The sequence below is a fragment of the Vipera berus genome, assembly GCF_964194415.1.
Source record: "Vipera berus genome assembly, chromosome: 2".
In the NCBI taxonomy this organism is placed as follows: Eukaryota; Metazoa; Chordata; class Lepidosauria; order Squamata; family Viperidae; genus Vipera; species Vipera berus.
In genome coordinates this window covers 269,683,703-269,705,707 of record NC_138203.1, presented here as the reverse complement: position 1 = coordinate 269,705,707, position 22,005 = coordinate 269,683,703, and the positions used below count along the sequence as shown (strand labels likewise).

Sequence of the window (22,005 nt, the reverse complement as noted above, 5' to 3'; positions counted from 1 at the left end):
AGCTGGTGCAGAATGCTGCCGCGCGAGTTGTGATGGGGGTTTCTCAATACTCCCATGTAACACCTCTACTCCGCGAGCTGCATTGGCTTCCGGTTGCCCTCCACGTGAGATTCAAGGTGCTGGTGATGACCTATAAAGCCCTAAATGGCTTGGGTCCGGGATATCTGAGGGAACACCTGCTGCCGGCATCAAGTTCCCTTCGTCCAGTGCGCTCCCACAGGGAGGGCCTTCTCAGGGTGCCGCGGGTAAAAGATTGCCGGCGGATAACACCCAGGGGGAGGGCCTTCTCAGTGGGTGCGCCTGTCCTTTGGAACCAGCTGCCCGTGGAGCTTAGGACTGCCCCCGACCTTCGGTCATTCTGCCGGGACCTGAAGACCTGGCTGTCTGAGCTTTCCGGCCCAGGCTGAGAGGTTGTTTTTTTTCCCCTCAGGGATCAAATTTAATTATTTTAACTGTTTTTAACTTTTGTATTGTATTGATGTTTTTAAATACTTTGTAAACCACCCTGAGTCCTACGGGAAAAAGGGCGGTATATAAATTCAATAAACATAAACTTCTAAGCCATTGTTGTTTGAAATAGCAGAGATTCTTGTGTGTGTGTGTGTGTGTGTGTGGTTCAGGCAGACAGACACACAAATCCATTGTATTATTTCGTTTTGAGACAGGCAAGATTGTGTAGAACACAGAAAAGGAATAAGAAACAGTAAACCAAAGAAACTAAATACCTGAAAGAAGAAAGGGAGGAGAAAGAGATCGGAAAATATAACTAAAACTACATCAACACATTTCACTATGCCTCTACTTTTCTGTTCTTTCAAATAGCCTTTAGAATTGAATGTTCTTTCCTTCCTGGCAACCGAGAACAAGTTGACCATTTTCTACACTTGCATGTCTTGAACTTTCTCATTTTTCAATTTATTTGGCTCTATTTTTGCCATTTATATTAACATCATCTCAATTTGAAATGATAATTTTCAGATTCAGATTCTTTTATACAGTCTGAAATACACAGAACTTAAAGGTCTTATCAAACTGTAAAAAACGTTTGGATGTCTAGGACACATTTTATCAAGCGGTAGTATATATATTATCTACTCTTCCAATTCTAAGTGCTTTATAACCTGAGATCCAGGTTAAAAAAAGGTATTTCCAAGTAGCTGAAATAACATGCAGTGGGTCAACCCACTTCTTCCCAATTGTACATTATTTTCCTTCCCAATTCCACAAAATAGTTCAGATTGTGAAGTTGTTTATTCATTTTTAAGGCATGTAAAGTATATGTTAAATTGTACGAAGTCAAAGAACCAGTAGTTTCTTCTTTCCTCCTCCTATGGATGTCTTCCCTGTTTTATTCTGTTCTCTGCTACATATTAGTCCAGTGCTTCCCAACCTTGGCAATTTTAAAATGTATGGACTTCAATTCCCAGAATTCCCCAGCCAGCACGGGAATGCTGGGAGTTGAAGTCCACACACCTCACAGTTGCCACGGTTGAGAAAGACTGAATTAGACTAAAAAGAGAACAAGGACTTAGTGGCTGGTCACACTACACATTAAATAACAAAGTGGCCAAGACTGTTACAGTACACAGAGCCAATGTTAATATATTCAATAAACCATGATTAAGCTATACTTTATTATGATGTATAACTCATAGTTGGATATGCGATTATTATGATCACCAATTGTCCAAAACTGTTCAAAGATCAAAGTTCATGTAAGTACGGAGGTTGCGTTCCCAAGCTGCAGCCTTGGCCTCCCTCCGGCGGGCCTCCCGTTTCCCCACGGTTGCTGCTCGTTCTTTTCTGGATTGCCGCTTCACAGGTTCCTCTACAGCACAACGGTCATTAGGTCTGAAGTGGGTAACCTTGGGTTTAAGGTTACTGCAGAAGCCGAGGCCCTTCTGATCTCTCTTGAGGACAGTCTTAATAGGGAACTTGCGACCAGCACCACTGGGCCCCAATCCAGTTTCTTTATCCCAGCCACCTTTGACCATCAACTGGAAGCCCACGTTATTCTCAGGGATGCAGTACCGGGTGGAGGGTAACGGATCACGTCGATTGAAAAGATGGGCCGTGGAACGCTCGTGGAGAGCCACGGTGTCCTCACTGTAGTGTGCCTGGCATACTTCACAGTATCTTCTCTCAGCTGGTAACTGTAAACTGCAGAAAGAAGGGAAATTATTTGAAACAAGGCAACCCGACGTTTACACAAATTGAGTCAAGCTGAAAGATGGTAATGGGGGATCGAAGGAGGGCTGTAGTTTTTTCTTGAGAAAAGTTCATCTCTTTTCTGAAATTCTATCTATGAACAGTGTGAGAGGAGCATGGCAATCTTTTTCAAAATTAACTTTGCTTAGTCCAGAGGCCTCTGATATCATCCCAGGTCTACGTTGGTAATAATTATACAGCACAGTAAGATTCACCCTTCAGAATAACTCCAGGGGAGGAATTAAATGCTACTTACTTTTATCTAGCCAAACACTGCCCCAAATTCAGTAATTAAAAAATGTAATTAATCTTCATTGATATAGTAGATGCAGCTGACAGCTATAGGGAGGGCCGTAAAATCTTCTGTCTGCTGGCACCCTGGAAAATCTATATCTGGAATATTCAGTGATCTGTTTTCATGGTTTTGTAGCCTGAACCAGTTTAGAACAACCTTACACGTATTTAGGGTGATAAGATTTTCACTTATGAACTTGTAAATGTTACTGAATAGTGTTTCAGAAGGAAGCGATGGAAGAAACAGGTTTTCTAAAGGTCTGGTTACAGTTGGACACTGGTTACAGGTAGTCCTTGACATATAACAGTTCATTTAGTGACTGTTCAAAGTTACAACACTGAAAAAAAGTGAGTTATGAACATTTTTCACACTTCTGACCATTACAGCATTCCCTAGAGCACGGGTCTGCAACCTGCGGCTCCAGAGCTGCATGCGGCTCTTTCAGCCATCTCCTGCGGCTCCCAGTCCTCTGCCATGTGCAGCCCCCCCAAAAAAAGTGGGACTAAAAAAGTTCAACCAATCAATTCAAATATGCAGGGTAGGTGCATATCTCGCCTTGGCTCCACTCTTCAGTCAAACCCTGTTCTGCGCATGTACGCGCATGTGCACACATTTTTTTGCGGCTCCCAGTTTTTCCTTTTGTGAGGGAACCGGTTCCAAGTGGCTCTTTCACTGTTTCAGGCTGCTGCTATTAACAACTGCAATGATTTACCTAACAAATGTGGCAAGAAAGGTCAGAAAATGGGGCAAAATTCACTTAACAACTGTCTCCCTTAGCAACAGAAATTTTGCACTCAGTTGTGGTCGTAAGTCAAGGACTACCTGTATTTGAGTTACCTAAAACTATTTGCATTGTATTTCATCATTTTTCTTGTGGTATATTTTATTTATTTATTTATTCATTTTATTTCAATTTTTTGGCCACCCAACTCCAGAGGACTCTGGGCAATATACAAAATATAAATAAACAAATAAAGCAAGAAACATTAAATCAACATAACATATTAAGGCCTGAAGAGCAGAAAAACTGTTCATGGCATAGAATGGATTTAATGGTCTTTGCTTGTAGCCTGTAGCCATTAATGCAATAACTATAAATCAATATTAGGGCAAACTTTTAAAATTTTGACGATATTTGACTTGCTTTTGGCCTACAATTATGTCAGTGAAATAATGCATAACAACATTCAGAAACCTATCCACTCAAAACATTTCCTCCTAGAGGAAAATTGGATGAACTCACAAACAGGAGAACTCACCTAGAGGATTCATTCTTTGCTTGAGGCCTTTTGCTCTCCCGAAGGATGCTGACCACCTCTTCATGTCCAGCTTCTTCAGCTAGATCCATAGCATCCCGGCCTTGTGATTCACAAATCCCCACCCAGGCAGCCTCATGTCTCAAAAGATAACGTACCGCTTCCCCTTGTCCAGCATAGGCTGCACACATGATGGCTGTCCAATAAAACCCATCTTTGTAATTCACATCACACCCTTCCTTCTCCACAAGCCTTTGGAGAGACTTTATGTTGCCATCTTGAGCGGCTTTCAAGAGCTGATTCCCTTTGCGGGTGTCGGTTTGTCCTGGGCAGTTTGGGATGCAAGGAGACACCTGCGCTGGCCGATGGAGTACATGAACTACAGTTGGTTTCCTCTGTAACACTCTTTTAGAACCACTTGTAAGTGCCAGGCTCTCATAAAAGTTACGCACGGCTTCACCAGCTGCATTCTCTTCTTCCTGGGTGGTGAAGCAAGAACTTCTGGTTTTTTTCTGAATGTGTCCATCTCTCCAACGATCTGACTCCTCTTGGGCACGAGTGAAGGTGATCAGTTGTTCACCATGGTTCATGCTGAAGCAGAATTGTTCTGGCTGAAAAGTTGTAACTACACAAACTGTTGAAAGAAAAAAAACACCAAGGTATTTACATAAAAAGATCGATTATTTACTACAAACATGTATAATCCTTATGTTTCACAGTAGTGCAGATTGTGGCATCAAGCACAGAAACATTGTTTTTTTAAATTTGTTTTTCCCCCTCTCATTAAAAGACTCTAGCTATCGTGATTAGCTGGATTTAGTGACAATTCAAACCGAACATTTCTAGAGGGTACCACGTAGGCATAGTTATAGTCTGTACATTTAATTTCTTTGATCCTTTCTGGGACTCCAAACAGATGCCATCCAGAAAAGGGTCCACAAACTACTCTAGAGGACTGGACATGCATGAAGTAAGTAAAGAAAACTCAGAAAACAACCTAGTCTGTTATTTTGCCATCCCTTTGTTTTTTGTTTTTATTGACCTGTTTTTCTCTTTTAAATCTTGGGAGTCAATATTATTAATAAAACTAATAATATCAAGTGGGAATATTAATAATAATAATAATAATAATAATAATAATAATAATAATAATAATAATAATAATAATAATAATAATAATAATAATAATAATAATAATAATAATTTGGAAGGGACCTTGGAGGTCATCTAGTCCAACCCCCTGCTCAGGCAGGAAACCCTATACCATTTCAGACAAATGGCTGTCCAGTCTCTTCTTAAAAACTTCCAGTGTTGGAGCATTCACCACCTCTGGAGGCAGGTTGTTCCACTGGTTAATTGTTCTGACTGTCAGGAAGTTTCTCCTTAGTTCCAGGTTGCTTCTCTCCTTGACTAGTTTCCATCCGTTGCTTCTTGTCCTGCTTTCAGGTGCTTTGGAGAATAGCTTGACTCCCTCTTCTTTGTGGCGGCCCCTGAGATATTGGAACACCGCCATCATGTCACCCCTCACCCTTCTCTTCGTTAAACTACCCATACCCAATTCCAGCAACCGTTCCCTAGTCTATAATATTAATCATCATCATCATGTGTCTAAACCGCTCCATTTTTTTGAAGGATATGCTAAGGACCAGTACCGGGCCGTGGCATGCCACTAACCAAGCCACACAAGAAAGGAAAGCCCCATCCACAGGATGCAGGCAGCACACAAAACCGTGCACTCTCCGGTCCGCGGAAAAACCTCTCTACATGGAACTGGTCCCTGGTGCCCAAAAGGTTGGGGACCTCTGTCCTAAGGGATGTCAAATCTTGGCAATGTTAAGATTTGTGGACTTCAACTCCCAGAATGCTGGCTGGGGAATTTTGGGAGTTGAGATCCATAGGTTTAAAAAAATGGTAACGTTTTGACATACCGGCCCTAGAGCAATCATTCTTCAACCTTAGCAACTTTAAGACAGGTGGACCAACTCTCAGAATTGACATATCTTAAAAGCTGTCAAGGTTAAGAAACTCAAATCCAGAATAACAGAGTTGGAAGAGATCTTTCGAGGTTTTCTAGTCCAATCGCCTGATCAGGCCGGAAGCCCTGGCCTATAACAATACAGACAACTGGAGAAAAATAATTGCAATTCCCCCTTAAATTGTAAAAAGAACAATGGGTAATATTTTCTACAATATGAAATATCAGCCCTTTTCTTGCACAGCGGGAAGTGTTAGCCACAGTTATGAAAAGCGGAAGAATCCTACGAATTCCACATTATTATTATCCCTGAAAGTGGATCTGACAAGTTTTATTGGGAGGGGGGAAAAAAGGTCTCTCTTAACCCTGAAGTTTACCCTTGCGTGTCATTTTAAATTTCTATCTCTAGGAATTCCTATTTAGACCTCATAGCAGCACGCGACCACCAGACAAGATTTTTCAAACGGAAGCACCCGATTCGGTCGCCTGGCAACGGGCGGGAACGCTACGCAGGCGCAGCGGAGGCTCAAGTTTACACGGAAGCTCGACTTGCCCTCCAGCACTTTTTTTGAAAACGGGGTGGGTGGATTAAAAGCACAGAATAGTATAGAGTAGAAATGTAAAGGGAGCCTTCCGCGTAGCAGAGGAAAGAGCTCGAACTGTCGGATCCTTAGGCGCCGTTGAAGCTGTAAGTCATGCGCAGTCGTCACGCGTGTGCTCTCCTTCACGCGCATGCTCACTTTGGCCCGCAAAGGCGCTTACTTTTTCGCGCCTTTTTCCGCCCGACTCATTTCCTTCTCTGAAGGTTTGCCCTAAATTCGTACCGCTCGGCCCAGTTTTCCAATACTATGCCTTCTTTTCAAGCATCGCTTTTCTTAGTGGAGATTTTAAGAGAGCAATTACTCTAAAAAGTCGACACTGTGCCACCTTTCACTTGTAAGAAAATAGATTACCAAACGTTTTAAAAGAGGTGCTTCAAAACACATTTTCTGGAAAAAAAAATAAAGGGAAAACCAGAAAAAGGAGGGAATCTGATAAAGATTCATAAGGGTTTTTAAAAATGTTTATTTATTTATTTATTTATTTATTTAATGGGATTTATATCCCGCCCTATCTCCCGAGGGACTCAGGGAGGCTAACAACAACAGAACTTAAAGGTCTCTGTACAGTAAATTAAAAATAAAAATTTGAAATAAACTAAAAAAATGTTTATGTTTATAGCTTTGGTTTACAAAGGAAAATTCAAGAGCAAAAGCCCCGAAATAATAAATTAAAGTGATTATCTTTCTGAAATAGAGCTGGAAGGGACCTTGGAGGTCTTCTAGTCCAGCCCCCTGCTCAAGCAGGAGAACCTATACCATCTCAGACAAGTGACTGTCTAGTCTCTTCTTAAAAACCTCCAGCCCACAATTTCTGAAGGCAAACTGTTCCACTGGTTAATTGTCCTCAGTGTTAAGTTTCTCCTTAATTCCAGGTTGCTTCTTTTTGATCAGTTTCCACCCATTGTTTCTTGCTCTGCCCTCTGGTGCTTTGGAAAATAGTTTGATGCCCCTCAAATACTGGAAGACTGCTATCATGTCACCTGTTTCTTCTTTTTTTTAGACTAGCCAAACCCAAGTCCTGCAGTTGTTCATATGTTTTACTCTCCAGAGACCTTTCATCATTTTAATTGCTCTTCTCTGAACTTTTTCCAAGGTCTCAACATTTTTGTTTGTAGTTTGGTGACCAAAACTGGTTGAAGTATTCCAGATGTGATCTTACTAGGGTTTTATAGTACTGGGCCTAAGACGGAGCCTTGTGGTACCCCACTGCTTACTTCTCTCCATGTGGATGTAGTACCATTGAGGAGTACTTGTTGAATACGGTTTGTCAGCCAGCTACAAATCCATCTGGTAGTGATGTTCTCTAGCTCACCTTTTTCTTACTAAGCTGCAGGTTAAGCTCTACTTCAGGCATGTCAAACTCCTGGCCCACAGGCCAGATGTGTCATGCCGAAACCGCGCCCACCCCATTGCTGGCAATGGGGAAAAAGTCACGATATGTCGCACGATGTCACAAGATGCTGTGAGCTTGATATGCCTGCTCTACTTTGTCAAATGCCTTACTGAAAACTGAGTATTCTATTGTCCACAGCATTTCGCTGGTCTACTAATTTAGTCACTTTATCAAAGAATGAAATAAGATTGGTTTGGCATGATCCGCTTTTAACAAACCTATGCTGGCTACTAGTTATAACTTTGTTTGCTTCTGGTTGTTCGCAGGTCTGTTTTTTGATTATCTTTTCCAGGATCTTCCCAGGTATTGATGTTAGACTGATTGGTCTGTAGTTTCCTGGGTCTGTTTTTTTTTCCTTTCTTGAAGATGGGAACTACATCAGCCCTTTCCCAATCCTCAGGTACTTTCCCAGTGCTCCAGAGGAAATAAAGGGTTGTTCTATTATAATAATAAAAGACATATGGCCACTGCAGCCACAAGCCACAATTGATTACTAATTTTTTGAATCTTTAATTTTTTTTAAAAAAAAACCCTCTCAACAACTAAAATTCCGAGCAGAGTACTACAATTTTTAACTGCCTGATTTTCAGCATTAAGCCAAGCAACTTTCAATATAAGCAATTTAAATAAAAATACAACATAGGTAGTTTGCATATGTAGAATCCATCTCAGCAGTTGGTGGTTAAAAATGTCCCAAGTAACCCAAACATTACTTATATGTGATGATTGTTATCTTACTGTACATATTGATGACGGATCTTTTTCCCATTTTTCCATCAAACAGGCATGGCTAATTAATAGCGAAAACATGACAGCCATTTTGAGAACTACTACTGCAGATAGGATGAGCCGGCGAAGCAGCACCAGCATCCGTGATGGTAACTTGTTGGGGGAAGGGAGGTCAGCACTGATTTCGGGGAAATGGATTTGCTTCCTTCTTATATAGTCTTTGAATTAAAAGTGAGACAACTCTGTTTTTTGTTATCCCTCTTAGCTACTGTATTCTTTTAGAATAATAATGGTTTGTGATTTCAAGAAAGGAGAATATTTGTAGCTCAGGGTTGACATGAGGGATCCTTTGGTGTTCTCTGAGCTTATTTGTTTTCTTGCAGACATCTCATCACCCAAACTATGTAACATCATCAGGGCTAGTCAGTTGGCTGTCTATTTACATTAGGGGTGTCAAACTGCCGGCTCGCGGGCCAGATGCGTCACACAGAAGCTGCGCCCACCCCAGCTTCGAGAAGGGGAAAAAAGTCACGATACGTCGCGTGATGTGGCGAGTTTGACACCCCTGGTTTACATTATATTATATTCTAGAATTTAAACTGACAGCAAACTGCACTCCTTACCAGCATTGATGTTACCTAGTTTGCATAATGATATGCCTGCAAAAAACAAGCTCAGATTCGTGATTTGCTTAATTTCCACTGTAGGGGACTGAGTTCTGGATTTAATTCAAGGCGCCCCATAATTAAAGGACTACTCATTCAAGCATATCTTTTTATGGACCATTTCTGTTTTGGTCCACATAGATATAACGTTGATGATAGAATCATGATGAAGAAGGAATGTGCAAAGAAGTGGAAATAAGCTGCAAGGGGAACTAGCACTGCAATATTTGATTTTGCTTTGTAAAATAGTGTTAATTCTTCAAAAGCTAACTATTTTAAAAATAGCACGGCCTGTCTTGCATCTCTTATCTCATTCCAATTTTTCTGTCACATTTTTGGAACTAGGCAATACAGGTAGTCTCTGATTTATAACTTTTCGTTTAGTGACTGCTTGAAGTCATAACAGCACTAAAAATGTGACTTATGATCATTTTTCACACTTACAACTGTTGGCATTATCCCCATCATCACGTGATCAAAATTCAGACACTTGGCAACATGTTCATATTTAAGACAGTTGCAGTGTCTCAGGGTCATGCAATCCCCTTTTGTGATCTTCTGACAAAGTCAATTGGGAAGCCAGATTCACTTAACAACCTTGTTACTACTTTAACAACTGCAGTGATTCATTTAACAACTGTGGCAAGAAAAGGGGTAAAATGGGGCAGATCTCACTTAACTGTTTCGCTTAGCAACAGAAATGTTAGACTCAATTGTGGTCGTAAGTCAAAGATTACCTGTATCCCATATCCAGTGTTATTTATTGCTTCCACTAATCTTTTTATATAATACCAAAGTATTATAAGATATCCCCTTTTTTGCTCCGTTGTGTAATATGGTGGGTATTGGGAAGAGTATTCAATTGTATTTGGCTACCATTGTGCACCCATCACCCAACAAATCCTGCTATACTGCATCAACATAGTGAGGTGAGGTTGGGAGAGTTGAGTGAAGAATGCCAGGAGCCTAAACCAGAATATAAGATCCCAGCAGGATTACCAGCAGTGTCAAGCTGATCCCTGTTGACCAGTTAAAGCAGCTAGGCACTTATATTCAAAAGAAGTGATATAAGGAGATCCTGGAGGCAGATGAACTATTTAGTGACCAACAACCAAAATAACATCTCTGTACATAAACATCACCAAATGGGGTACAGGTAGCCCTTGACAAGTATAGAAAGTGGAAAGAGGGGCACACAACTAAGTCAGAATATCACCAAATAGCCCGAGCCTGCAAAGATGAAGTGAGGAAAGCTAAGGCTCAAAATGAACTAAGGCTTACAACCAAAGTCAAAAATAACAAAAAAAGCTTCTTTCAACATGTAAAAAACAAGAAAAAAGTGAAGGAAATGATTGGTCCATTAGTAGGTGAAAATGGCAAGGTGGTGACAAGCAACAGAGAGAAAGCAGAACTATTTAACTCATTTTTTGCATCTGTCTTTACACAAAGGGAAAAAACAGTCCAACCTACTCAAACCAGTGCCATAAAAAACAGAATAGAAACGCAAGTTAAGATAGGCAAGAAAATGGTAAGTGAGCATCTGTCCAGCCTAGACAAATTCAAATCACCAGGACCAGATGGATTACACACCAAGGTTCTCAAGGAACTGGCAGACGTGGTCTTAGAACTACTGAACTGTATTTTTCAAAGATCCCGGAGCACTGGGGAACTACCAGAGGACTGGAAAAGAGCTGATGTAGTTCCCATCTTCACAAAAGGGAAAAAAATAGATCCAGGAAACTACAGACCTATCAGCCTGACCTCAATACCTGGGAAGATTCTGGAAATCAAACAAGTCAGCGAGCACCTAGAGGCAAACAAAGTCATTACTAAAAGCCAACATGGGTTTGTCAAAAACAGATCATGCCAGACAAAACTTATTGCATTCTTTGACCAAGTGACAAAATTAGTGGATCAGAGGAATGCTGAGGATATAATTTACTTGGACTTCAGTAAGGCATTTGATAAAAGTAGATCACAACCTTCTACTTAATAAGATAGAAAAATGTGGGTTAGACAGCATCACCTCAATGAAACTGCATCTACATGGAAGGAAGTGTGTAGTGGGGTGCCCCAGGGCTCTGTTCTGGGCCCAGTGCTCTTCAATATCTTCATTAACGACTTGGATGAGGGGATAGATGGGGAACTTATCAAATTTGCAGACGACACTAAGCTGGCAGGAATAGCCAATACTCCAGAAGATAGGCTTAAGATACAGAAGGATCTGGACAGACTCGAACACTGGGCACTATCTAACAAAATGAAATTCAATGGTGAAAAAAGTAAGGTTCTACATTTAGGCAGGAAAAACCAAATGCACAGGTATAGTATAGGTGGTACCTTGCTCAATAGTAGTAACTGTGAGAGGGATCTCGGAGTCCTAGTGGACAATCACTTCAATATGAGCCAGCCGTGTGCTGCAGCTGCCAAAAAAGCCAACACAGTGCTAGGCTGCATTAACAGAGGGATAGAATCAAGATCACGTGAAGTACTAATACCACTTTACAATGCCTTGGTAAGGCCACACCTGGAATACTGCATCCAGTTTTGGTCACCACGATGTAAAAAAGATGTTGAGACTCTGGAAAGAGTACAGAGAAGAGCAACAAAGAGGATTAGAGGTCTGGAGGCTAAAACATAAGGAACGGCTGCTGGAATTGGGTATATGTAGTTTCACGAAGAGAAGGGTGAGGGGTGACATGATAGCAGTGTTCCAATATCTCAGGGGCTGCCACAAAGAAGAGGGAGTCAAGCTATTCTCCAAAGCACCTGAAAGCAGGACAAGAAGCAACGGATGGAAACTAGTCAAGGAGCGAAGCAACCTAGAACTAAGGAGAAACTTCCTGACAGTTAGAACAACTAACCAGTGGATGCTCCAACACTGGAAGTTTTTAAGAAGAGACTGGACAGCCATTTGTCTGAAATGGTATAGGGTTTCCTGCCTGAGCAGGGGGTTGGACTAGATGACCTCCAAGGTCCCTTCCAACTTTACTATTATGAAATTATGAAAATTATGAAGTTATGACTTACAACCATTCATTTAATGACCAAAGTTACAACAGCACTGAAAAAAGTTACATGACCAGTTTTCACATTTGTGACCATTTGCAGCATTCCCATGGTCACAGGATCAAAATTCAGATCCCTGGCAACTAAACTCATATTTATGACAGTTGCAGTGTCCCCAGTCAGGATCCCTTTTTGCGACCTTCCGACAAGCAAAGTCAAGGGGGGAAGCCAGATTCTCTTAACAACTGTGTGACCTAGCTTAACAGCTGCAGTGATTGACTTAGCAACTGGGTCAAGAAAGATTGTAAAATGAGACAGTGTTTCTTAGTCGTAAGTCAAGGATTACCTGAATCCAGATTGACTCTATTACTATGGACTCAGTTCTAACAACAAGGTCTTGGCCAGGGGCTGGCTGTGAAACAGGTCATGAATTGCTCATATGCAAGTACCAAGTAAAGCTGAAGCAGCGGAAGAAAGCCAAACCCGCTTCCATGATCTTGAGCACACAACTACCATTTTCAAGAAGAACATCAGGGATCATTTTGGGGTCCTGAGCCTCACTGATAGGGAGCCAGAGGAACCGTGGAATGAAATCAAAATCCTTAAGGAAGAATGTGAAAAGAGACTTGCCAAAGATCAAGAATTAGGGAAAGAAACCCCAAACACGCACAACTGCCAGCTTTAAGCAATGACAGTGAAGACACTAAAATGAAAACATAGCTAGGTCTTCATTCAGTTTACGTCCGTGTGCATCAGCGAGAAAAGGGAGCGGGGGGGGGGGGAAGAAACTGTTGGCAGGGAAGGCTCTGTGCTTCTGACTGCCCTTTCGCCCTACTATTTGTAAAAGGGTTGAAAAATTACACTGAATTTTTTTTTAAATTCCATTTATATCCCGCCCTTCTCCGAAGACTCAGGGCGGCTTACAATTAATTTAATTTAATTTAATTTTAATTTTAATTCCATTTATATCTCGCCCTTCTCCGAAGACTCAGGGCGGCTTACAAGCTTAGCAGTAGCCTTCATTCTATGTATATGCCTGCTTATTAGGGCTTTCACACACCCCCAAGCGGCATTATTACAAAGTCAGCTTAATTGCCCCCAACAATCTGGGTCCTCATTTTACCTACCTCGGAAGGATGGAAGGCTGAGTCAACCTTGAGCCTGGTGGGATGCGAACCTGCACTAATTGCAGGCAGCTGGTGTTACTTAAGGAGGCATTAGCCCACTGCTCCACCAAGGCCCTTCTCCGAAGACTCAGGGCGGCTTACAAGCTTAGCAGTAGCCTTCATTCTATGTATATGCCTGCTTATTAGGGCTTTCACACACACACCCCCCAAGCGGCATTATTACAAAGTCAGCTTAATTGCCCCCAACAATCTGGGTCCTCATTTTACCTACCTGGGAAGGATGGAAGGCTGAGTCAACCTTGAGCCTGGTGGGATGCAAACCTGCACTAATTGCAGGCAGCTGGTGTTACTTAAGGAGGCATTAGCCCACCGATGTCCAACTTGAATCGCTTCCTTGCTCAGGAGTGATAATCCAACCTGAAGATCTAAACCAGGGTTCTTCAAACTTGGCCCTTTTATGATGTGTGGACTTCAACTCCCAGAATTCCTTAGCCAGCCTGAGGAAACTGTGACCCTTTAATGACTTGTGGACTTCAACTCCCAGAATTCCTCAGCCAGCCTGAGGAAACTGTGACCCTTTAATGACTTGTGGACTTCAACTCCCAGAATTCCTCAGCCAGTGTGAGGAAACTGTGACCCTTTAATGACTTGTGGACTTCAACTCCCAGAATTCCTCAGCCAGGCAAAACTGGCTGAGGAATTCTGGGTGTTGAAGTCCACAAGTCATAAAAGGGCCAAGTTTGAAGACCTAAACCGTCCCCGCTCTCCCCAGGTTAATCTGAATACGATTCCCGAAACAGGAAGGGAAAGGGGGCATACTTACCTCCCCAAGGGAGCTTCGATCCACCATCCGTATTATTTTCCTGCAAGTCCTGCTGCTCGTTTGTCCCTTAAAAGCACAGCGTTATTTGTGCTGCGTCTCATTCGTTGCGCGCAAGTATATTATTACCAGGCAAACCCGCTTTTTTTAAAAAATACTTTGTAAACCGCCCCGAGTCCTATGGAAAAGGGCGGTGTATAAATTCAATAAACTTCGTAAACTTTTTCTTTTTTTTTTTACAATCGCCGAGGGTTTTTCGGGAAAGGCACTTCGTTTGACGAACGGTCCTTGGGAGAAAAACAGCTGCGATTGAAAGGAAGTTTAAGACTAGCTTTCCCCTCCCACCCTCTCGCACCGTCCATTTCCTTCTCTGTTGCACTCTGGGACTGGTAGTTTCCCGTTTCCTGTCTGTCCATTTTTCTCCCGATTCTCAAGTACTGCAATCCCGTGATGCCGTTTCGTCGGCGAAGGTAAGCGCGTGCGCCGTTGAAGCTTGGCAGAGGCCTTAGCGGTCCGAAGCTTGTTCGCAGCCCGCGTCCCTCTCCTTGAGGCAGTTGTGCCTTTTGGGGTGAGTTATTGGGCTATAGATTTTGGAGAGTTTATTGGCCGAAACGTAATGGGGAGGAGGAATAGTCAGGTAATGGGAGTTCTCCAGTCAATATTCGGGGAAGAGCGGAGGTGGCGGTGAAGATGCGTGCCGGGCGTTTACAAATAAAGGAAGGAAGAGCGTCGATTGCATGTTTCTTGCAAAATGGTGCGGTAAGGGAGATATTACTGCTCTGGAAAAAGCATATTTTTTTTAAAAAAAGTGATAAGTCGGAAGTGGGTATTTATTTGCAAAGAAGAAACGGCTTATGGGATTCCTATGTAGCGTCGGTTCCCATGCACAGATGCAAGACGGTAGCTTATCGGCCAGCGTAAAGTAGGGTTGGGGAACGCGAGCTGAAAATTCTCTGTAGACTGTTTTGTGTAGAGAGTTTTTCCACAAAGAATTTTTTTTTTGTGAGCGATGGCTGTTAACACTGAGGATGCTTCTGTTCCTCTCTTTCTCTAGAGGACGGGAAGATGAGTAGCTCTGAGGAGGTATCTTGGATTTCCTGGTTTTGTGGCTTGCGAGGCAATGAGTTCTTCTGTGAGGTGAGTTGGGAAGCCTTGTCCACTAAGTGTTTATGCAGACATTTTCAGTGGGGGCTGGAAATTAGGAGGGTCTCTTTTTTAAAAAAAAGATTTGATTTGAACAACATATTGAGAGAGATGTTAGAAGATTTTAAATAAATGGGAGCTGCAGGCAATTTCAGAAATGGGTTACTTGGGTCTTATTGTACCTTGAGAAAGTAAAGTATAGGCAATTGAGAAGTCAAGATCAATTGATCCTGGTTTCTGTTTGTTTTCAGGTGGATGAGGACTACATCCAAGACAAGTTCAATTTAACTGGCCTCAATGAACAAGTTCCCCATTATCGCCAGGCTTTGGATATGATCCTCGATTTGGAACCAGGTGGGAAACAATCTAAATCTGTTTATATGAGGGATTACTTGACATTACAGGGACTTTTGAAAACATTAGTGGGCTGTAACCTCTTGACCCTGCTATGCCTCCATGCTTGATGTTGCTATGCATGCTGGAAACATGCACTTGGCAGGTATATAATAGCCATTATTCAGAAGACATTTTGGGGGAACTAATCAGGGCCCATTGGATATGCCACTGGAAAATTTTCATAGATATATAGCCAGGATCAGAAACATGACTTTCCACAGGTTGATCAAATGGGAAGCTTTTGCTAACCAAGGTAGAAAATGTTGGGATTCATAATCTTCAGGCATCTTTTTTCTTCTTTCCAATTTTTCAAAACAGACTTACCACAACTGGTTACCAAAATTTCCATTGATAAGCAAGGCAGTTCAGTGAGTTGTGCCCATTTTACAACCTTTCTGCCACAGTTGATAAGCAGTCATTCTAGTTAAGTAAATCATGTAATCATTAAGCAAATCTGGCTTCCCCCACTGGCTTTCCTAGCTGGAAGCCGGCTGGGAAGGTTACAAATGGTAATTGCATGTGCAACAGTGCATCTGTCATAAATACATGCCAATTGCCAGTCGCCTGAATTTTGATCACTTGACTGTGGGGATGCTGCAGCAGTCATAAGTGTGAAAATGGTTATAAGTCACTTTTTTCAGTGCCATTGTAATTTTGAACAGTCACTACACAAATAGTTGTAAGTTGAGGACTGCCTGTACAACAGATGGAATTCTCTCTTGTTTGACAATTTATCACCAGAATCACTCTCTAAAAACAAAATAGAATGGGTCCATATTTGATGTATAGGGTCCAGGGCAGAAAGCCAACAAAAGGAGATTGAACTTGAAAATGGGCTAGATCCAATGTAAGGTTTTAGAGGAAAGTATTCCTCCAACTTTTGAAGATGCAGTTGGGCAGCAGCATGGAATGTTGACTGCTTCCTTCTAGGCCTCCATCTTTTCTTCCAGTCATGTGACTGACAACAGAGCATTTGTATCCTGGGCCACCATGTCACCATGGACATGCACAGAGGCAGTAGGCAGAGAAAGCAGGAAACTGCATATCCAGATTACTTTCTAACAGAAAAAAATACAGACTCCGTCTATGGCAACAGCTAGCAAAGAGTTTGGAAAGAATTCCAGGAACCACACTTTGCATACTTTTTCCTGTTTCATGTCATAAGAATAAAAGCCCCAGGTTATACAATACACTATTACGAACCACCCTCTATTCAACTGTCTTCATAAAGGTTAATTCTCTGAGGACCTGGTAATCTGAAATGGATCCTGCTTCAGTATCCACAAGCAGGATTTTTAATTATTTAATTTTCCAGTTTTCTGTTAACATTCTGCAGGGCACTCAAAATGTCAAATATTGTCTCTTGTTTTCCACCTTCGAGTTAGTCTTGATTCTTGGCAATTACATGGACAAATTCTTGCAGTTTACTTGGCAATGTTTCTGGTATTGGTTTACCATTGTCTTCTTTTTAGGTTTAAGAGAAAGGGCCTGGCCCTAAGTCACCAAACTCTTTTTGTATCTAAGGCAACACTAGAGCTCACAGTCCCCTGGTTTCTAGCCTGGTAGCCTTTAACCAGTACACCAGTTCACCCTCTCTCTGATGTTAATATGTATCAAGATAAAGATTCTGAGGCTTGCTAAGAGTAACAGTAAGAATATAGAAGGAGTAGGAGAAATATACACTTTAAAATATGTTGATTTGAAACATCTGAGAAATGACACAGCTATCATGTTTGAGAAATAGATAACAGTAATTTAAAAGTTTCTGATCTTAATTTGTTAAAGTAAACCTATCAAAATATGTGGCCAGTTGTATTACATTGTGCGTAGGAGTAGGAGTAGCAGGAGTAGTGAAAGACAAGATGGTTAGGAAAATACTGGGTAAATAAATGAATAAAGTGAATAAATGAATAAAGTGAGATAACCGTGTAGAATCATTATCGGTTAATGCTTCTCTAGGAGAGTACAACTTTCTTCCTCTTTGTCAATGTCACAGTGCATTGCAGCAGAGCGCTTCCTTCCCTTTCTCTTGCAGATGAAGAGCTGGAGGATAATCCTAACCAGAGTGACCTGATTGAACAGGCAGCTGAAATGCTCTATGGACTTATTCATGCCCGCTATATCCTCACAAACCGTGGTATTGCCCAGATGGTAATTATCCATGCTATTTAGTAAGCGGGTACTCTGTAAATTTTTTGTTTATTGTTCCTGGACAGATGATCCCAATCAGAGTTTATAAAACCTAAAAGAGAGTAAATTTTAAACGTATCCTGCAGATTCATCTAGATCAGTGGTCCCCAATCTTTCCAGCTTTGTAGCCGGGGGGGGGGGGGGGGGGGAGGGGAGGAGGAGAGGGGATGATTCTGCACGAGCGGTAGGTGAGCGTGCGCATTCACACAGCTCCATTTATTTTATTTTATTTTTTATTTTTATTACATTTATATCCCGCCCTTCTCCGCCCTTCTCATTAAATACAAGAGTTTCTCTGTGATATACTGCATGTGATATTGTTAGGTTTTATTTATTTATTTTATTTTATTTATTTTAATTCCATTTATATCCTGCCCTTCTCCGAAGACTCAGGGCGGCTTACAAGCTTAGCAGTAGCCTTCATTCTATGTATATGCCTGCTTGTTAGGGCTTTCACACACACCCCCAAGTGGCATTATTACAAAGTCAGCTTAATTGCCCCCAACAATCTGGGTCCTCATTTTACCTACCTCGGAAGGATGGAAGGCTGAGTCAACCTTGAGCCTGGTGGGATGCGAACCTGCACTAATTGCAGGCAGCTGGTGTTACTTAACGAGGCATTAGCCCACTGCTCCACCAAGGCTCATTTGTGCAAGCAGTGGGCATGTATGCCTGCCAGTCGTATAAATGGAGGCTTGCACACTCAAGCATGCTCACCCACCCCAGTTCCATGGCCTGGAGGTTGGGGATCCCTGATCTAGATGATTTAAGTTAGTTGGCAAGTGCAGCTTCCTTAAAGATTTTCCTTAAAAGATTTCTCTGTCCCGAGTCAGCAAATTAGTTCCTTTCAAATTTATAGAAAGATTCTATTTTCTATACTTTTTCTCCTCTATTTCTAGCTTGAGAAATACCAGCAGGGAGACTTTGGATACTGCCCTCGAGTTTATTGTGAGAATCAGCCTATGCTGCCCATTGGTAAGTTATATGACGGAAGAAATGATTCAGAGCTAACGTAAGGGGTCTATTTTATAGTAGGAGATGAAGAAAAAAAATTAGACTACAGAATCAGGACGAAATAGCAGACAGATTCAATCATAGGATGCTTTCAGTTCAGGCACTTTTATAACTAAATTCTTGAATCATCTGTTTTGGACACCTGCAAAATGTAGATCTGGGGACTGTTGATGGAAATCAGGTCGGTGAGTCTGCTCTGTAACCCATACCAAGTAACTTCTTTAAATGAATTTAATTTCTGAATTCTATCTTACTGTTGTTTGTCTTCATTGTTAGGTTTGTCTGATATCCCAGGGGAAGCTATGGTCAAACTATACTGCCCCAAGTGTATGGATGTCTATACCCCCAAATCTTCCCGCCATCATCACACAGATGGTGCGTATTTTGGAACTGGTTTTCCTCACATGTTGTTCATGGTGCATCCTGAATATCGGCCGAAGCGACCAGCCAATCAGTTTGTGCCCAGGTAAGGCCCCATCAAATGTGTAATAGAGTATATTGAATAAAAGTTTGGTTATCCCTGATGTTATTGCTGCCACCCAAAGAAGAAAGGAGGTAGTAGTTCCCTAAATGAAGGATCCCTTCATTGTTAAGGATAGAGTTGTACTAGAGACTTCTCAGACAAAGTGGAAACCTCTGTGCTGCTGGAAAGACTTGAAAACAGGTCTATTTTTGGGTTGTCAGGGCTACTTGCCTCTGTTGTCATAGCTCATAAATTCTCATTTCATTACTAGCCAGAGCCTGTGATGTTATTATTATGGTCTCCAGAGATTAGGTGAATGTGGAAACATAGCAATGTTAAGCAATACCAATAGGCTCTCTATAAGGGCTGGCTGTGCTGCTTCCCAATACTTTGCTCAAGAAGAGGTGCAGTTCAAATCATTGCTAAGTGTGATGAAACAGGAGAGTGGAAGTAAAGTTTAGTTTAGTTTAGTTTATTGAATTTATATACCGCCCTTTTCCCATAGGACTCAGGGCGGTTTACAAAGTATTTAAAAACGTCAATACAATACAAAATTTAAAGACAGTTAAAATTATTAAATTTAATCCCTGAACAAATATAAAACCCCATTTAAAATCTCTCAGCCTGGGCCGGAAAGCTCAAAGAGCCAGGTCTTCAGGTCCCGGCGGAATGACCGAAGGTCGGGGGCAGTCCTAAGCTCCACGGGCAGCTGGTTCCAAAGGGCAGGCGCACCCACTGAGAAGGCCCTCCCCTGGGTGTTATCCGCCGGCATTCTTTTACCGGGTTAATAGGATGCTTCCCTGTAAAGAAGGAAGGAAGGCAGGCCAGAAGCTAAGAGAGGGGTAGGCAACCTCGGCTCTTTTATGACTCATGGACTTCAACTCCCAGAATTCCTGAGCCAGCCATGCTGAAGGGAAAGGGAGAGGTTTCCAAGCTGAGCCAAGCTGGCTCAGGAATTCTGGGAGCTGAAGTCCATGAGTCATAAAAGAGCCGAGGTTGCCTACCCCTGATAAGAGAATTGATGGATAGGGAGTGTAAAAGAAGCAGTTGACTGACAGAATTAAAAGAGCAAGGAAATGGAAAGAAGCAGTATATATAAAACAGGCAGATACTGGTAGTTCTTGTGACAATTTAAACAATTGTTGTATAATAATGAAAATCTATAATATACAGAATAGTATGTTTTTATTAGATCAAATTTTAACTGCTTATAAAAAACTAATTCTCTGAATAAATATAACAACTCTCCTACTCCAAAACCAGTTTGAGATACTATGCTGTCAGAAAAAGAGAAGAATCTCAGTCTAGAAACTTATCATTATTTGGGAAAGGTTTTAAAGTATATTTTTTTTCCTCGAAACAAAGTCACAAAGTACATCTTGAGAATGTTGCCTTTTGAGAAGTGTAATAAGATTTTATCCAGAGAAAATATTTTATTTTCTTCTAAACCACATGTGCTTTTCCTGTCCTTAGGAAGTTAAGTAACTTAAGCCAACGTTACTTTCCTGAGGCTCGTAGGTGTAACATTGAGCCGATTCCCACTTCTAACAAATTTTGCAGTTAAAAAAAATAAAAAAATCTAAGGTTTCTTATTTGAACCAAATATTCATACTGAAATCATAACAAAGCCTGTATATACTTTAACTGAAAATATATGTTGTTTATTTGGGCAAGACTTTTAAATCTTCCATCCCACCCTACTTTATTTTAACTTCTTTGTTTCTTTCAGACTTTATGGTTTCAAGATTCATCCTATGGCTTATCAGCTGCAGCTTCAGGCCGCCAGCAATTTCAAGAGCCCGGTCAAAACTATCCGTTGATCTTCTGTATCCAGGTGCCCAGGATCTTTCCCTGAAAACTTACTTTACTCCATTCAGGGCTGCTCATACTTTGATTTTTGGTGAAGTCCCCTACGGACTGTTTGTCACTTTCAGCCTGGTTTTTAGTCTCATTTCTGGTGCGTGGTTAAAATGAATAATAAAACAATTTCTGTTAATTCCCAGAAACACAGACTGTGACAGATACATTCAGTAGTCAACTTGAATGTCATAATTTTGTGGGCCTTTTTCTTTTTTAGGAATAAAAAAATTAAAAAATGTAAAAGTTTAGAATTAAGGGTTCTTTTCTGTCCAAGAGAAAGGAGTAAATTGTGGCAAGGAATGCTATAGAAAAAAAAGTAAAGAATCAAAAGAAAAAATACATAGGATTATACTAGAAATACAGACCTGAAAGCCCTGAATTAATTTGGTAGAATCTCAGATTCTAAACGGTAAATGTAATATAACCTACCACTCATGTGTTTTTATTTCACAGTAATCGTCCACTTGAGTATGTTTATAAGGAGTGAAGGAAGATGGAACTATTTGCATAAATAGACTTTTAAATAAATAATTTTGATTGAGTTATAAATATATCCAAATGACTTTATTGTCATCGTTAAGCAGCAGAAAGGAGCGTGGGGGATCACCTGATGAGGATGCTGGGTTGGAGGTTAGCAAGCCCACGTTCGAAACCTGAGTGCTGCTGTGTGGCAGGGTGAGCTCCCGTCGTTCGCTCCAGCTCCTTGACAGGGACATGAAAGGAGCACCCCTCCCCACAGGCAACGGTGATGTCACCGGATAATCCTTTCACCCCGGAAGTGCCTTGACCGCCGCCTCTGACATGAATGGGACGGGAGGACCAGAAGACTTATATAAGATTTAACTCGGAAAGGAAAGATC

The 22,005-nt window shown here is 41.4% G+C and overlaps 2 protein-coding genes across 5 annotated transcripts; one reads left to right on the top strand and one right to left on the bottom strand.

Annotated features, from left to right (window-relative positions):
* Nucleotides 1–1,617: 1,617 nt before the first annotated feature.
* GPANK1 (G-patch domain and ankyrin repeats 1) lies at nt 1,618–14,434 on the bottom strand. The gene is made up of 3 exons (XM_081319716.1): nt 14,083–14,434; nt 3,763–4,393; nt 1,618–2,160 (listed from the first exon to the last, which is right to left on the bottom strand). Exons 2-3 carry the CDS (start codon nt 4,347–4,349, stop codon nt 1,698–1,700), a joined length of 1,050 nt encoding a protein of 349 aa, XP_081175842.1. The 5' UTR covers nt 4,350–4,393; nt 14,083–14,434; the 3' UTR covers nt 1,618–1,697.
* Nucleotides 14,435–14,512: 78 nt separating this feature from the next.
* On the top strand, nt 14,513–21,698 carry CSNK2B (casein kinase 2 beta). 4 transcript variants are annotated; one of them, XM_081319718.1, is made up of 8 exons: nt 14,775–14,838; nt 15,134–15,216; nt 15,474–15,576; nt 17,654–17,769; nt 18,708–18,783; nt 19,099–19,288; nt 21,015–21,119; nt 21,599–21,698. In XM_081319718.1, exons 1-7 carry the CDS (start codon nt 14,817–14,819, stop codon nt 21,103–21,105), a joined length of 681 nt encoding a protein of 226 aa, XP_081175844.1. In that variant the 5' UTR covers nt 14,775–14,816; the 3' UTR covers nt 21,106–21,119; nt 21,599–21,698. The 4 variants fall into 4 exon arrangements, with proteins under 4 accessions (XP_081175846.1, XP_081175845.1, XP_081175844.1 ...); XM_081319720.1 differs by lacking the exons at nt 14,775–14,838; nt 21,599–21,698 and adding an exon at nt 14,513–14,549 and having other exon boundaries at nt 21,015–21,592; XM_081319719.1 differs by lacking the exons at nt 14,775–14,838; nt 21,599–21,698 and adding an exon at nt 14,517–14,647 and having other exon boundaries at nt 21,015–21,592.
* The last annotated feature ends 307 nt before the right edge of the window (nt 21,699–22,005 follow it).